The following is a 14,390-nucleotide window of genomic DNA, read 5'->3' as shown; positions in this document are numbered from 1 at the left end:
ACACACACACACACACACACACACACACACACACACACACGCACACCAAAAAAATCAGAGTGCTTCCTTGTTTCATTGTACAGTCCTGTGGTTGCCTGGGTACTGTGCTTCTCTTTGGAGCAGTCTCTGCTGAGGTGATCCTCTCCTGCAGGTGACTGATTAGAGAGCAACGCAAGATCAGAGAGAGAAGGCAGGAGTACAGGACAGTCTACTTAGAAGAAGGAACGAGGGGCTGGAGAGCCGGCTCAGCAGTTAAGAGCACTCCTGCAGAGGACCCAGGTTCAATTTCCAGCACCCATATGGTGGCTGACAACCATCTATAATTCCAGTTCCAGAGGATCTGACACCATCTTCTGACCTCTGAGGGCACTGCACGACACAGGTGCACTTACATACAGGCAGGCAATACACTCATATATATAAGATAAAAATAATTAAAAAAAAAAATAGAAGGAACGAGAATGCCTAAGAAGGCCTCTGCTCTGCAAGTATCATGGTACAGAAACAAAACATGGTGACTCAGCACGGGGTAAACCACACCACGCCACCTCTTAACTGCATTTTTTCTTTTGGATACATAGGACAAGTCCACACAACACTGAGAAACTTTACTTTGGCCAGTCTGTGTGAGCTCAGGAATATATTTCAGGATCTCAACTGAGGCCAGTGTAGCTCATTGGTAAAGTGCTTGTCTGTCAAGCAGGAAGACCTGAATTCGAGCTCCAGAACCTAAGAGAAAAACAAAAACAAAAACCCAGTTGTGATTCACACTTGTAATCCTAGTGCCCTGAGGTGGACACTGGCCAACCAGGCTAAGTCTACTTGGTTAGTTCCAGACCAGTGAGAGACTGCTTCAAAACTAAAACAGACTGTGCCCTGGGAACAACACCAGAGTCCTCTGACCCCACACATGGATGCAAGCACACACAGAGACGTGCTAAAAATTAATTAAGGCTGGAGATAGTGACACATACCTCTAATCCTAGCACTTTGGAGGCAGAGACAGGCAGATCTCTGTGAGTTCCAAGCCAGCCTGATCTACATAGCGAGTTCCAGGCCAGCTGGGACTACAGGGTGACCCTGTATCTAAAAGACCAAAATTAATTAATTAACTAATTAATTAAAATACAAGGGGATTTTTTAAAACCAGTTGCTATTTTGTAATTTTGTTTAAGGAAGCAACCTGTTCCTTTGCATACTTTGAATTAGATTCTTGCTCATCATCATGTATTGTAACTAGTCATTAGCTGCTGACTTGAAATAAAGCAATGGGCTGAGGAGATGGCTCAGTGAGTGGAGCACTTGCTGCTCAAGCTGAAAATGGGAGTTCGGATCCCCAGCACCCAGGTAAAAGCTGGACGGATACTGCAGCCTGTCTGTAATCCCAGCCTTTGGAGATGGAGACAGGATCCCAGGACCAACCTGGCTAGTGAACTGGCTGAAACAGCAAGTTCCAGGTTAAATGAGATACTCTGCAACATATAAGATGGACATGGATAGAGGAAGACAATCTGATATCAACCTCGGGCCTTCATACACATATAAATACACGGATGTGTACCTGTACACATATCACACATACCTGTGAAAAAGAAAAAGAGGACTGGCATGATGTCTCAGCAGATAAAGGCACCTGCCACCCAAGTCTAGCAACCTGAGTTCAACCCTCAGAAGCCACCTAAATGTAGAGAGGGGCTGGAGAGATGGCTCAGCGGTTAAGAACAGTGGCTGCTCTTATTGAGGGCCAAAGTTCGGTTCCCAGCACTCTGGGATTCCCAGCATGGCTAACAACCATCTTTAACTCCAGTTCCAGGGGATTTGATATCCTCTCCTGACCTCCTCAGGCATTGTACAACATGGGTACACTTCCATACATGCAGGCAATACACTCACAGAAGAATAAAAATAATAAAATATTTCTTAAAGGTGGTAAGAACCGGGCATTTAATCCCAACACTCAGGAGGCAGAGGCAGGTGGCTCACTGTGAGTTCAAGGCTTGCCTGGTCTACATAATGAGTTCCAGGCCGGTTGGGGCTACAGGGAGACCCTGTCTCAAAAAGACATAAAATAAAATAATAAAAAAGTGGAAAGAGAAAGCTGACTCCACAAAGTTGTCCTCTGATCTACACACATGTTCTGTGGCATGTACCTCTCTCTGTCTCTCTGTCTTTCTCTTTCACACACACACACACACACACACACACACACACACGCACGCACAATGAAATAAAAAAAGAAATGATAACTTCCCTGATGTGGGGGGCTAATTGTGTTATCTCTGACAGTCTCCACCCCTCCACCCTCACTACAGGCTAAGCCCAGCCTGGGTGTCACTTCCAGCATGTGGTTGCAATTCATCCCTTGCAATCTGTCACCTGAAATTATTTGCTCATATGGCAGTCATAAAAAATATGGAGAATGTAAAGATTTTATGCATTCTGTCCAAACAGCATATCTAAAATCAGTTGGTTTATTTCCTGCAGTCTTTCAAGTTGACCAAAACACTCACTGATTTTGCTCTATTTTCTTACATTTTTAGTATTTCTGTGTACATGCACTAAAAAGCCCCACTCAGAAAAAAATTTAAAAACATCCCTGCCATTCTGAGAAAAAGCTTACCCTAAACATCTAAAAATAGTGTCTCTAATTATTGTCTACATTGTGTGTCCGCTGTGCAGGCTCCAGTACTGTTCTTGCTTTACCAGCTGTGGCTAGGTGCAGCCGTTACATCAAATGATTCTAATTTTACAAAAAGAAATCAAAACAAATGTGCGTTTAAGTTCCAGTGACAAACTCAAACCCTGTGAGTCAAACAGGCAAACTGATTAGCAAGCCGGCCGGGAAGTCAAAACAGTAGAAATAAAGGAGATTCACAAGCCAGATCTGTAAGATGAGGGCAGTAAAAATAGAAGCCAGGGCTCAAGTGGGGTCTGGTGGGCGGTCTTGGTGGCATACAAGGTTCTGTGCCAAGAACCAGATGTCCGCCTTATGGTTCCCAATCTTCTCCTTCAGTCCCCTCCCACCAAGACTTGAGACAGCAGAGCTGTGCTTAAGTGCAGAAATGTTTCTCTTTTTAAAAATATATTTTCATTCTATGTGTATGAGTGTTTTGCCTGTGTGTATATATGTGTACCCAGTGTGTGCAATGCCCACAGAAGCCAGAAGAGGGCAACTCTGGAACTGGAGTTACAGAAACCCATCCCCCAGAACCGGTTTTACTTCTGGTTAAGACTGGTTAAGATGGGGGTTAGCTGCTATGTGGATGCTGGGAACCAAACCCAGGTCCTCTGCCAGAGTAGCCAGTGCTCTTAAATACTGAGCAATCCCTCCAGCCCCAGAAATACTTCTTTAAAACCTCAGGAATAACAACCTTTCCTTCATTTGACTCCTTGCATGACACTCACTACCTTGCAAGATGCATTACAGGCATAGTTCTTTGTCTTTAGCCATGGCTTTTAAATAGACTAAGTAAATCTGTATTAATTAAGCATGTTCTACTAAGCACCTCTCTGAATTAGGCTTCAAACCAACCCAGTGCCATGACCATGTTTTACAGAAAAGAAAATCCAGATCCAGAGAGGTTCTGAGATTTGTTCAGGTTGTATAGCTAGGAAGTATGTGGCACAGCTGGGGTTCAATCAGGCTTTCCCAACTGATCCCGAGCCGTCAACCACCGTGCTGTAGCCATTCCTTTACCCTTAGAGTGAACGTAATTTACCATCCTATTATTTCCCTTTGGTTCTTGGCTCTGGGGCCCTCAGGAAAGTTGCTAACACCTTGAAAGAACAGAACAGAAATGGACTGGGTCTGCTTGGGTGTTCCAGGGGCCTAGGGTAGCAAAGGGGAGACCAAGAAGCAAGCAGTGAGAAGTATCTGCCGATCCCAAACCTAGCTTCCCCCATGGTCCTAAGTTAGCTGTCACAAGGGAACAAATGAGAGGATGTGTCCAGAGATGGGTTTTATTCCTCTCCATCATGCGTTCCCATTCATTGTCTTGCTATTGTACAACTTCTAACTGTGGAGACAAGCAAACTCAGCACATAGAGCTAGGATGTGTAAAGACCTCCTTTGCTCATTCCCTTCAGTAAGGTTCAAAGTTATATTTCAATCGAGGTTCAAGATTTCAAAATAAGGCAGTCTTAACCAGAATTAAAACCTGTTCTGGGGGATGGGTTTCTGGCTGGGGTTCAATTTTCAGTTTGTTTCACAGGAGAGATCTCAGAGAAGCAAGAACTGCCTTCCAGGGACCAGGGTGGAAAGCCTCTGCTGGGAGTCGGGTACTAGTACAGGCACTCAGATTTTTAAGTGAAGATAAAATATACACCTATACACACCACACATACACAGGCTGTTCTGGTCTGTTCATAGGTTATCCTTTTGAAAGGGGAACTGGGCCCTCCACCAAGCTCCATTCACTGAGTAGCAAATAGCCCCATAAATTTAACTGGTCAAGATTATAAGTCTATCTATTGGAAAACCCAACCTTTCCAGTTTCACATCCAGTCATAGAACCACCCCTAGGAAGGCAGGTTCACCTTAAGCTCTGCTAAATGTATGGGTGGAATACCTAGTGCATTAATGAGAAAAGGAATTCTTCCTGCTTGGAATCCTGCCTCCCAGTGCAGTGCTTCTGGACCCGGCCACAGACATGTAGCTCTCTGTAATCTCTCCTTTTCTTCTTCGTATCCCTTTTCTAAATATGCTTTCTTTAATGCTTTGGGCTGCCCTAGCATCTTGTATTCTTTACTTTTCCTCTAAAGCGTCCTTTCCTCAGCCATGTGGCTGCCAGTCAGCCACATGTCTGACCTCCATGCAGGCTCTAAACCTGCCTGGCTTCATGGCTTTCTTTCCTTCTCCCCTCCATTCCCCTCCTCAAGGCAAGTAGTGAGATTACCAGCTCCCTGCCCTGAGGATTTTCCTTAAAATTCAAATACAATTGTCCTAAAAGCTTCCATTTGGGTTCATTCTTAAATTCTTTTATGAATGAGACTAAGAACCCTCTAGGGGACACTCTTTCCCCCATTTCACCACCTTTGGGCCCTGGCTCCCAATTGCTTGTGTAAGGCTTATGCTAGTTGTGGACAAACTACAACTTCAGATGCCAACAGCAGTCCCCAGCTAGTTGCCCCATGACATGGCTTTGCTGCCACCGTCTCTGACACCTCGAGAGCAGCATATTAAGGTGCCCCAATATTTCCCTTATTCCTACCAGGGCTCAGGTCTTCCACTCACTCTTCTGCAGATCGGTTTTTATCCCCTCCCTTCCTAGTCCATGGCTCTGGTTTGTGTCTGTGTGTCTTTATAAAGAAGCCAAACACACGCACATTTAAATGTCCTCGTATGGTGATTCCCTAGTCCTCTAAAAGGTCTGACAATCACTGATGGCACCTTCTTCTGACAGGATAGAAGAGGAAGGAGAAAAAAATAAAAAGGAATTTGAGCCTGGAAGAGAAGTCTCAGAAAAAGTAACCGAGGCCAGTGCAGGACTGAATTGCTGTGCTTTTAATGTGTAACACAAAGATAGATTGGCAAACATCCCCAAAGGAGCTGCTCTCCATGGGGTACAGGCAGTGCACGGGAAACAGCTGAAAACAGACTAGGAGCAGTGGTGAACTGGAGAGGGAACACTAGGTGGGGTCTCAGAGGACCTGGAAGGACCAAAAGGGAAAAGGAAGGGATTCCCAGGATAGAGAGGGGTTTCAGGGCTCGTGGGTGGGAACTTGGGGACTAGAATTGAAAGGGAGGACAGGAGGGAGTGGGATGTAGAGGATATTTCAGTACACCTGTGGCAAAGGACTCCCAGCTATTGACTGAGGGGCTCAAAGGTACTGGGTGGTCCTCAGGGTGGAAGGGGAGTGTGTCAACACAGAGACCTCAAGGTGGAGGGGGTCTCTAGGAGTAAACAGACTCAAAGACAGAGGGGCCTCTAGGGGCAAGTGGGACTGTCTTGGGGCCCAAAGGGGCTCTTGAGGTAAGTGGAGTGTTGGACATGAAATGGACATCTGGTACAAGGAGGTGTCTGGGGCATGAAGGAGCTCTGGGTCTCAGGAAGTGCCTAGGGCATGGAGGGATTCTTGGGTTACATAAGGTGTCTTGAGACTCAGGGAGACTGGTGGGGCAAGGGGGTGTCTGGGGTCGGTGGAGGCATCTGGAGCATGTGGTATTGTCTGGGGTCCGTGTGGGTGTATGGGGTTCATGGAAGAAGTGTCTGGGGTCCATGTAAGTGTCTGAGGTCCATGCAGGTGTCTGGGGTCCTAAGAGGTGTCTGGGGTCTGTGCATGCGTCCCCGGCACGGAGGCGTCTGGGCGGCAGGGCGGGTAAGGGCTGCGGCGGGTGGCGCTAAGCGGCCTTGCACTCGCTGTCGCGCCTCCGCTTCTTGCGCTCGGCGTGCTCCTGCATCTGGCGCGCCCAGGCCGCGGGGCCGCTGGTGCCCACCACGCAGCAGGCCAGCCTGCGGCCCGCGTTGCCGTTCTCCACGCTGGCCTGGTTGCCGCCGCGGCCCAGGTCGTCCTCGCCGGCGTGGACCACCACGGCGCGGCCCACGATGGAGTGCGGACCGGCCAGCGAGGCGGCCAGGACCGGGCGGTGCTTCCAGAGGCTGCCGTCACGCACCGCGAAGTTGCCGAAGTCGCCGGGATGCTGCGGGTGTGGCACGGACAGCGGGTTGTAGTGCGGCCCGGTGGAGTCGCAGCCCTGGCTAAGGTCCCCGAACTGGTGCACGTGGATGGCGTGGCTGGAGCCGTTGGGCTGGGCGGGGAAGCCCTCCAGGTCGAAGAAGGCCTCGAGCCTGGCGCCGGGCGCCTGCTGCCGGAAGAGGACCCAGCCGGTGACCCGCGGCTGCTCGGCGGCCAGCGAAGAAGACGGCTGCACCCTGCAGACCGCGTGCATCGCCTCCATGGACCCGGCCTCCGCCTCCCGCCGGCGTCCCAGCTCCTGCCAGATCTCCAGCACTTTGTTGTGCATGTCGCGGATCTGCTCGGCCAGGTCCGAATTGGGCAGTGCTAGGGCCGAGCTGGTCTCCCCCGAGCCCGGCAAGATCCAGGTGACAGATTCACGGGCCGCCAGCAGCAGGCCGCAGCACAACAAGGTTAGCATGGCTGGGGTAGGCCACCTGCGGGGCGCCACAACGCAGATGGAGGAAAACAAGCTTTAGTCACTTGAAATAGCCAGTCTCAAGAGACACAGCCAAACCCCACAGTTCCCAGGGAATTTCCTGGCCCATTCCACATTCATTTGTTTGGCCAATGCATCTCCTGCTGAGTGCCAGACAGGGGATGGGGGTGGGCCTGAAAGGGGGAGTTAGGGACTGTGTGTGCAAAAGTGATGAACCCCTACCTCCAGAAACTCACAGAGACTGAGTCACATACGATGTCTGGTCCCCCATCAGGACCATGTGGGAGACCTGCTGTCCTGCCTTTTGCCTATGCTGAACCCTCTCTTTTGAAGTGCTGCACCCTGTTTCCTACCACTCAGCCGACTTGGAACTTGCCGTGATACCAGCTCACTTTTGTTCACAAGTTCCTGTAATAGTCACCTAACTAGTCCCTAGGCTAGACCTATCCCTGTCTCGGTGTTTCTGCCTGTTCCTAGACTATACCCACTGGCATTCTCCAACTCTCCCCAGCACCTAGGTCTATACCCAGTAATAGGAGACATGATTATTGAATGAAGACAAAGGTGAGGGCAGGCAGATCACCAAGCCAACACAATTATAGGATTGAAGTTGGAGCCTTGTGCTGGGTAGACTGAGAGTGTCACGCCCATCACCCTAAGGGATCCTCTGTGTAGAGATCTGAAACATCACATGCAGCCCATAAATGTGTACAATTCCCATGTGTCAATTAAAAAAGTTCAAATCTGACATGAGTAAGAATGAGGGAAGGACTTTTGGGACTTTGGGAGACAGAGAGGACTGGGGAAGGGTGATAGGCACAGTCTAGAGGCAGACAGAAACAAAGACTCAGAGATAAACAGGCACAGACCGAACACTAGTTATGAGGCTGCTGCAGGAAACTGAGGCAGAAACCCTGGAAGCTCTTGCCAAGTGGAGGCAGCAAAGAGGAGGGTGTGGGTCTGGTAGCACTGGCAGGAGAGAAGGAGGAAGAAGAGTAGTTGCCAAAAGCTGAGGTGCCCCAAAGGGAACAAGTGGATTTGTGATGCCATGCCCAAGAGGAACTGAGCTAGGATGTGTGCAGTGCAGGGGGTGGCTTCACAGACATTTGGAAGCTCAGCTCTGGCACTTTGAAAGCCGCCAAGAGACTGGCTCAGCATTGACTATGTATCAGAATCTTTTTTTGCTTTGTTTTGTTTTTGTGTATATGCATGTGTATGCAGTGTTTGTGTATACATGCATGGGTACACATGTATGTGCATGTCCGTGAGTGAGACTGCAGGTAGGCTACCATCCTCACCTGATTTTTTACATGGGTCCTGGGGATCTGAACTCCCTGTCCTTGCTTTACCTGTTGAACCATCTCCCCATCCTGGATTCCAGTTTTTTAAACTAAGATTCCCAACCAGCCCCCACCCAAGAGAGTCTAATTCAGTGGGATTGATTCTTCTTTTTTTTTAAGTTCAAATATTCTGGTGCCCAGTCAAAGATTATGGAGTCAGGCACAAATTTCAACCACAGTTATAACACAGTCGATCTACTGTTATCTGTGGGTGATTGGTTCCAGAATGCCCCATGGGTTCCAAAATCCATGAGTGCTCAAGTCCCTTACAAAAGATAATAGGTCATATGTGCAGAACCTTCTCGGTTCCTCCTGTGCACTGTAAAACATGCCTGGATTACTTTCTGCATTTGCCAGTATCAATGCTATGTGACTGCCCTTGTTTATAGAGAATGATGACAAGAAGGGTCTGTAGGTGTTCAGTGCCAAAGCAGGGTGGGATTTTAGTTTGTTTCCCTTTGAATTGGTTGACTCCGTGGGTGCATAACCCAAGGCTGTGGAAGGTGACTGTACTGTGACTTCATAGTGCTCTGGACTCTCTTAGCCTCAGCGTCCTTATGCGTAAAGTAAAGCCAGTTCTGCTATGGAAGGATCAAAGGATATATATACTTTAAAATGTGAAAATATCATGTATGTATATATATATATATGATATTTTCACATTTTAAAACCTGCCTTAAAGGATTAATGATGCCTCTAAGCTAATTCAAGGGTAATCTGCACTTTCAGGGGCCTTCTACAACCCCTGGGTAGGTGCCATTTAACAAGCAAACTCTGGGATGGAGTATGGGTCCTTTCTACAGCTCTTACAGAAAGACAATTTAGTGCGGTAATTCTAAGAATGGCTTTGGGAACTCACCCCATGAATCTAAAACCTGATCCGCACTTACACTCTATAGCTGCCACTATTGTTTCTATGCACAGTAGTAGAGTGAATGCTGAGCTGCAAACTGGGTGGGCCAGTTTCCTCTTGAAGCCTCATTTTCCCCATCTGTAGTCATACCTGCTGTTGGGAGCTTGCTTACCAGGCTTAAAAGAGACAACTAGAATGACAGCGTCTGTTGAATACTTAGGCCAGACACTATTCAAAGCCCTTGGCATGTGTTAATCACACACACACACACACACACACACACACACACACACATACACACACACACAAGCACATACACAAACACACACACACACATACAAATAATAGTGTATGTATGTGTTTGTGGGTATATGCATACGTCTGTGGGTGTATGCATACCTCTGTGTGTGTGTGTGTGTGTGTGTGTGTGTGTGTGTGAAAGCCAGAAGCCAACATTAGATGTCTTTCTCACATTTCACCAAAAAAATATTTTAATTGAATTTTTGTGTATTTCATAACAAGCATCTTAATCATCTTTATACCCCCTCCCCCCTCAGTATCCTCCCATAACCCCCCACCCCCGGATTTCATGCATTCTGTCATTTATGTTAAGGTCTATGGAGTCAAGTTACTGTGTCCAGATGTCTCTCAGTACAAGTTCATCCACTGGGGTCTAGTCAGCCTGTCTGAAGTCACTCCCTTAAATAAGCTAAGCTCTCCCTCACCTAGCAGTAATCAGCTGCCAATAGCTCTTTGGCTAAAATTAGGGTCTGCTGCCCATTTCTACATTTCTATGCTGGGTTTTTGTCTACTTGAGTCTGTATGGATCTTGTGCATGCCGACACCATTGCCATAGATTCATAGGAGCAAGGTCCCAGGAGCCTGTAAGACTCTGTTTCCATATGGTCATGCACCTCCTCCCCTGGCTCTTACAATCTTTCTGTTCCCTCTTCTGCACACCTTGTTTCTTGAGAAAAGGTCTTTCACTGAATCTGGAGATCGGCTTCAGCTATACTAACTGACTGACTGCAGTAAGCCCCAGGGAACCTTCCTGTCGCTACCAACATGCCTGGCTTTTATGTCATTGCTGGGGATCAAATTCAGGTCCTTGTGCTTCCATGGCAAGCACTTACTTGACTAAACTGTCTCCCCAGCCTTCCCTGGCAAGCACCCTATAAGATGGGTGCTTTCTTTATTTGGATTCAAATGGACAGGAAGATGAGGCATAGAGGTGTTTCTCCCAAGGTCATATATTCACTGAGGAGCTGAGGGCAGGATTTGGAAATGAGTGATCAGCTCCAAGAACCCTACACATCTCTCAGCTAGGGCTCTCATGTACAGCAAGTTCCCAGTGAAGAGGTACCTCGCGGCTGTGCAAGGGAAGCTGCTGATGGAGCTGTCGGGAGATGCTGTGGAGGCTAAGGAGGGAGGAGGCACCAGCAAAGGCTTCAGAAGGAATAAGCCAGACAGATCTCAGGACACACAGCAAAAGGGACATCTAGGGATCCGCCTTTGACTTGGCTTGGTGGTGCTGCTGCTAAAGCTTCAAAGGCAGGGCAGGGAGGTAGGGAAACAGGCTTGTGCAACTTCAAGCTCTCCCTGGGCAGGGAGCCTCCACTGAGGCAGTCCTGTTACTCAGGAATGCTCTGTGTTTGCACTTTGGGAATTTTAGTTCAAAGCCCAGAGCAGAAACTGACTGGAGTGTGTCGGTGAGCTTTTCCAAGAATGAACATTGTAAGACTTTTTCTCTTAAAAAGAATAAAAGAGCATGTTTTCTCACCCCCAGGTAAACTTGGATTCCTTGTTTTTTAAGCTTCCTCTCCTTGGGTGTTTTCATCCTTCAGCTGGTTTGTAAAAGGAGCCCTTGCAGTCAGCTAGAGCTGACGGGGCTCTGAAACTTGCAACTTTCCAAGCAGGTGACTCTTGAGTGTACTTGCTCACCCTCCATAGTTCCAACACCCAAGGCACGCATATGAAATTTCTAGCACTAAAACCAGCCATTGCAGGTCCAAAGGAGAAAGCCTCTTTTTGCCTTCCTCCCCCTCTGCCCATGACCCCACTCCCAACATCGGGTGAAATTTCTAACAATAAAACCAGCCATTGCAGGTCCAAAGGAGAAAGCCTCTTTTTGCCTTCCTTCCCCTCTGCCCATGACCCCACTCCCAACATCGGGTGAAATTTCTAACAATAAAACCAGCCATTGCAGGTCCAAAGGAGAAAGCCTCTTTTTGCCTTCCTTCCCCCCTGCCCATGACGCTGCTCCCGACTTCAGAGCAACCAGGCCTATCACTCACTGAATTTCTCTCCCAACAAGATGACTGCGCCTTTTCCAACAATCGCCTGCTGCTCCAGCCCATCTTTAAACTTTTAGTAAGCACACTCCAAGAAGAACAAAATGATCCACAGTTTGGCACGCACCTACCTGTCCAGCTCTCCCAAGAGTGCTTTCCCTCCTGTGAAGTAGGGAGCAACACCCAGCAGTGGGCCACAGGAAGAGCCTGCAGGCTGCCTCCTCCCAAGCTGTCTGTCTGGCTGTTTGTGAGCAGCAGGGAGGCCAGCCCCGGGGAGTGGTCAGCATGAGGGAAGAAGGTCACTGGGCTGGCCAGAGAGGAAAAGCCAGCCTGACGTCCCACTTAGTATAATAAATCCTCCTCCTTCTCCTCCTCCTCCTCCTCCTCTTCTTCTTCCTCATCGTCCTCCTCCTTGTCCTCTTCAGACCTTGGCCCCACCTCCCTGTCCTTTTTCAGTTCCCCTTGCCAAGTATGCCTTTCATGACTTCCCTGGCTTGTGCAGACACAGTTAGTGACCTTCAGAACGCAGCAGGGGAACAGAAATGAGAGAGAAAATAGTTTGTTTGGAGAAGTACAATGGCCTCTTTATTGAGGGGCCTTTTCCTTTCCCCCAAGTCCTTCAGCTATGGACTTCTTTGGCTGGATGCTGGTGCATGCTTAAGACAGTCATGGGCACCTGGCAGCTGTGCACGAGGCTGTCTAGAGAGCTGTGTACCACACAAAGCATGTGGCAGGTGTGGTAGTGACTTCACCCTTGGGCTCAGAGCACAGCCTTGCCACGTCCTACCCCTGTGCCCCTGGACCCTGCCACCCCTCCCTTTGCCTTTCTCTCAGCATCTGTGAAATGGGCATGGGATGTAAATGGTACCCACCATCCCTGTGAAGAGCAAGAAAGAAAACCACAGTGAATCCAATGCCTGGCTCTCATAATTTCATTACTATGTCAAGTAACGACAGTAACAGTGACACGGTGACTGTTGTCACTGTTTTATTAAAGTGACAGATGAATTTGTTTACCTGTTTGAGATGGTCTTGTATCACAAGCTGGCATTATAATTCGCTATGTAACTGAGGATGACTTTGAACTCCTGATCATCCTGCCTCTACTTTCCAAGTTCTGGGATTACAGGCATGAGCCACTACACCCGTTTATAAATTGCTGGGAAATGATACCTAGGGCTTCACGCATGCTACACAATCACTCTACCAACTGAGCCCTAGCCTCAGCCCAGGAGTTTTTGATTTTTTTTAAAATCATTTTTATGCGTATGAGTGTTTTGCCTGCATGCAAGTACACCTATGTGTGCAATGCCCATGGAGGCCAGAAGAGGGCGTCAGATCCCCTGGAACTGGGATATGGAAGGTTGTTAGCCACCATGGGGGTACTGAGAACTGAACCTGGGTCTTCTGCAAGAGCAGCCAGTGCTCTTAACTGCTGAACCATCTCTCCAGCCCCAGGAGGAGCCTTTGCAAAGGGTGCATGGACTGGGGGAACCAAGAGCCTTACCCTCTGGGGTCTTTATTTCTTTTGCTGTCATGAACTCTTCTCTATCACAGCAGGTCTTTCCAGAAATAGAAGGCTGTCTTTCCCAGAAAAGCCCCCATGGGAAACGTCAGCTTGTGGCTCCCTGTCTGTCCCCCTGTGTTCCTTCAACAAATGGTGATTGGGTGCCTGCTCCCTGCCAGGCACATGCTGTGCACTAGAGACTCAAAGCTGTGGGCGTCCCTGTCCTTGGGGGTTCACACTCCGAGGAAGGAAACAGCAGTTTCAACAGTGCAGCTAGAGATGGAGGGACAGCCCCGTCCATACCCTTACCACCAGCCCTGGCAGCAGGAAAGCTTGTTAAATAACTAGACCTCTGGACTCCTTGCAGGGCTGAATGAACCTAATCCAGTCTTCTAGAATCACTGTGTTTTAAAACTGATGGTTCTGCTGGGTAACCAGATTTGGAGACCGTTGTGTATAAAAAGAACCCACAGGAAAGGCCCTTGTCTAGGGCAAATGTTCTGCAAGATGAGAAGGAGGCTTCTCATGACTTGGGGGCTCCAGCGACTCTGCCATGTATTGGTCTTTGAGGACAGATAGCTCAGGCCAGGCCAGGTCAGTCTTGTAGCTCTGCATTCTGCTGCTGGGTGTAGCTGTCCTTACTGAAGAGTTTACAGAATGCCAGATACCACCTACCACCCACAACCATCCTACCACATTCCAACTGCTCAATGTGACTCTCATTCATTTTTTAAAATTTAAAACTTTTTAAAAATTTTTACAAAAACTTTATTGAGAATTTCATACATGCATATAAGGTGTTTTGATCAAATACATGCCCAATCCCTTCTTCCAACTTCTCTCATATCATCCCATCACTTTTTTTTATGATAACTTCATGTACTCTTTCTTCTTCTTTAATTTTTTATGGGGCTTTTGGCTGCTCTAACATTTTGCTAAAAGGCCCAAGGACATTTTGACTTTTAGCCAAGAAACTGGGTACACTTCTTTGGGGTCTTTTTACCCTAACTGCCTAGCCAACTCATACCTCCTATTCTTATCACACCATCTTCTGAAGGGGTTACCCAAATTCCAACAGGGAATAGGGATGCCAACTGCTCTGGCTTCTTCCATGCTGAACAGGGGTGCAGGGTGAGGCAATTGGGGAATCCTTTCAATGGGTCTATCTAAAAGACTCCCAAATTGCATAACTCTAACCTGCAGAGGGAAAAGAAAGTCCTTGACTGGTGAATAGGAGATGTGAAAGAGAAGTAAAGGCAAGAGTAATTAGCATTACAAGTTCCAG

The 14,390-nt window shown here is 48.1% G+C and overlaps 1 protein-coding gene across 2 annotated transcripts; it reads right to left on the bottom strand.

Moving 5' to 3' along the window:
• Positions 1 to 5,482: 5,482 nt before the first annotated feature.
• On the bottom strand, positions 5,483 to 11,932 carry Sod3 (superoxide dismutase 3). Of its 2 annotated transcripts, none has more exons than XM_008837329.3 (2): positions 11,726 to 11,932; positions 5,483 to 7,112 (listed from the first exon to the last, which is right to left on the bottom strand). In XM_008837329.3, the coding sequence occupies exon 2, from the start codon at positions 7,094 to 7,096 to the stop codon at positions 6,341 to 6,343; it is 756 nt and encodes a 251-aa protein (XP_008835551.1). In that variant the 5' UTR covers positions 7,097 to 7,112; positions 11,726 to 11,932; the 3' UTR covers positions 5,483 to 6,340. The 2 variants fall into 2 exon arrangements, with proteins under 2 accessions (XP_008835551.1, XP_008835550.1); XM_008837328.3 differs by having other exon boundaries at positions 11,730 to 11,929.
• Between the last annotated feature and the right edge of the window lie 2,458 nt (positions 11,933 to 14,390).

This window comes from Nannospalax galili, unplaced genomic scaffold (genome assembly GCF_000622305.1).
Source record: "Nannospalax galili isolate Female #2095 unplaced genomic scaffold, S.galili_v1.0 scaffold777, whole genome shotgun sequence".
NCBI classification, from domain to species: domain Eukaryota; kingdom Metazoa; phylum Chordata; class Mammalia; order Rodentia; family Spalacidae; genus Nannospalax; species Nannospalax galili.
The sequence above is the reverse complement of the archived record's forward strand: the minus strand, read 5'-3'. Positions and strand labels throughout refer to the sequence as shown.

Coding starts and splice junctions, on each gene's coding strand:
- Sod3 (XM_008837329.3), bottom strand. CDS start 7,096: ATGCTAACCTTGTTGTGCTGCGGCCTGCTGCTGGCGGCCCGTGAATCT.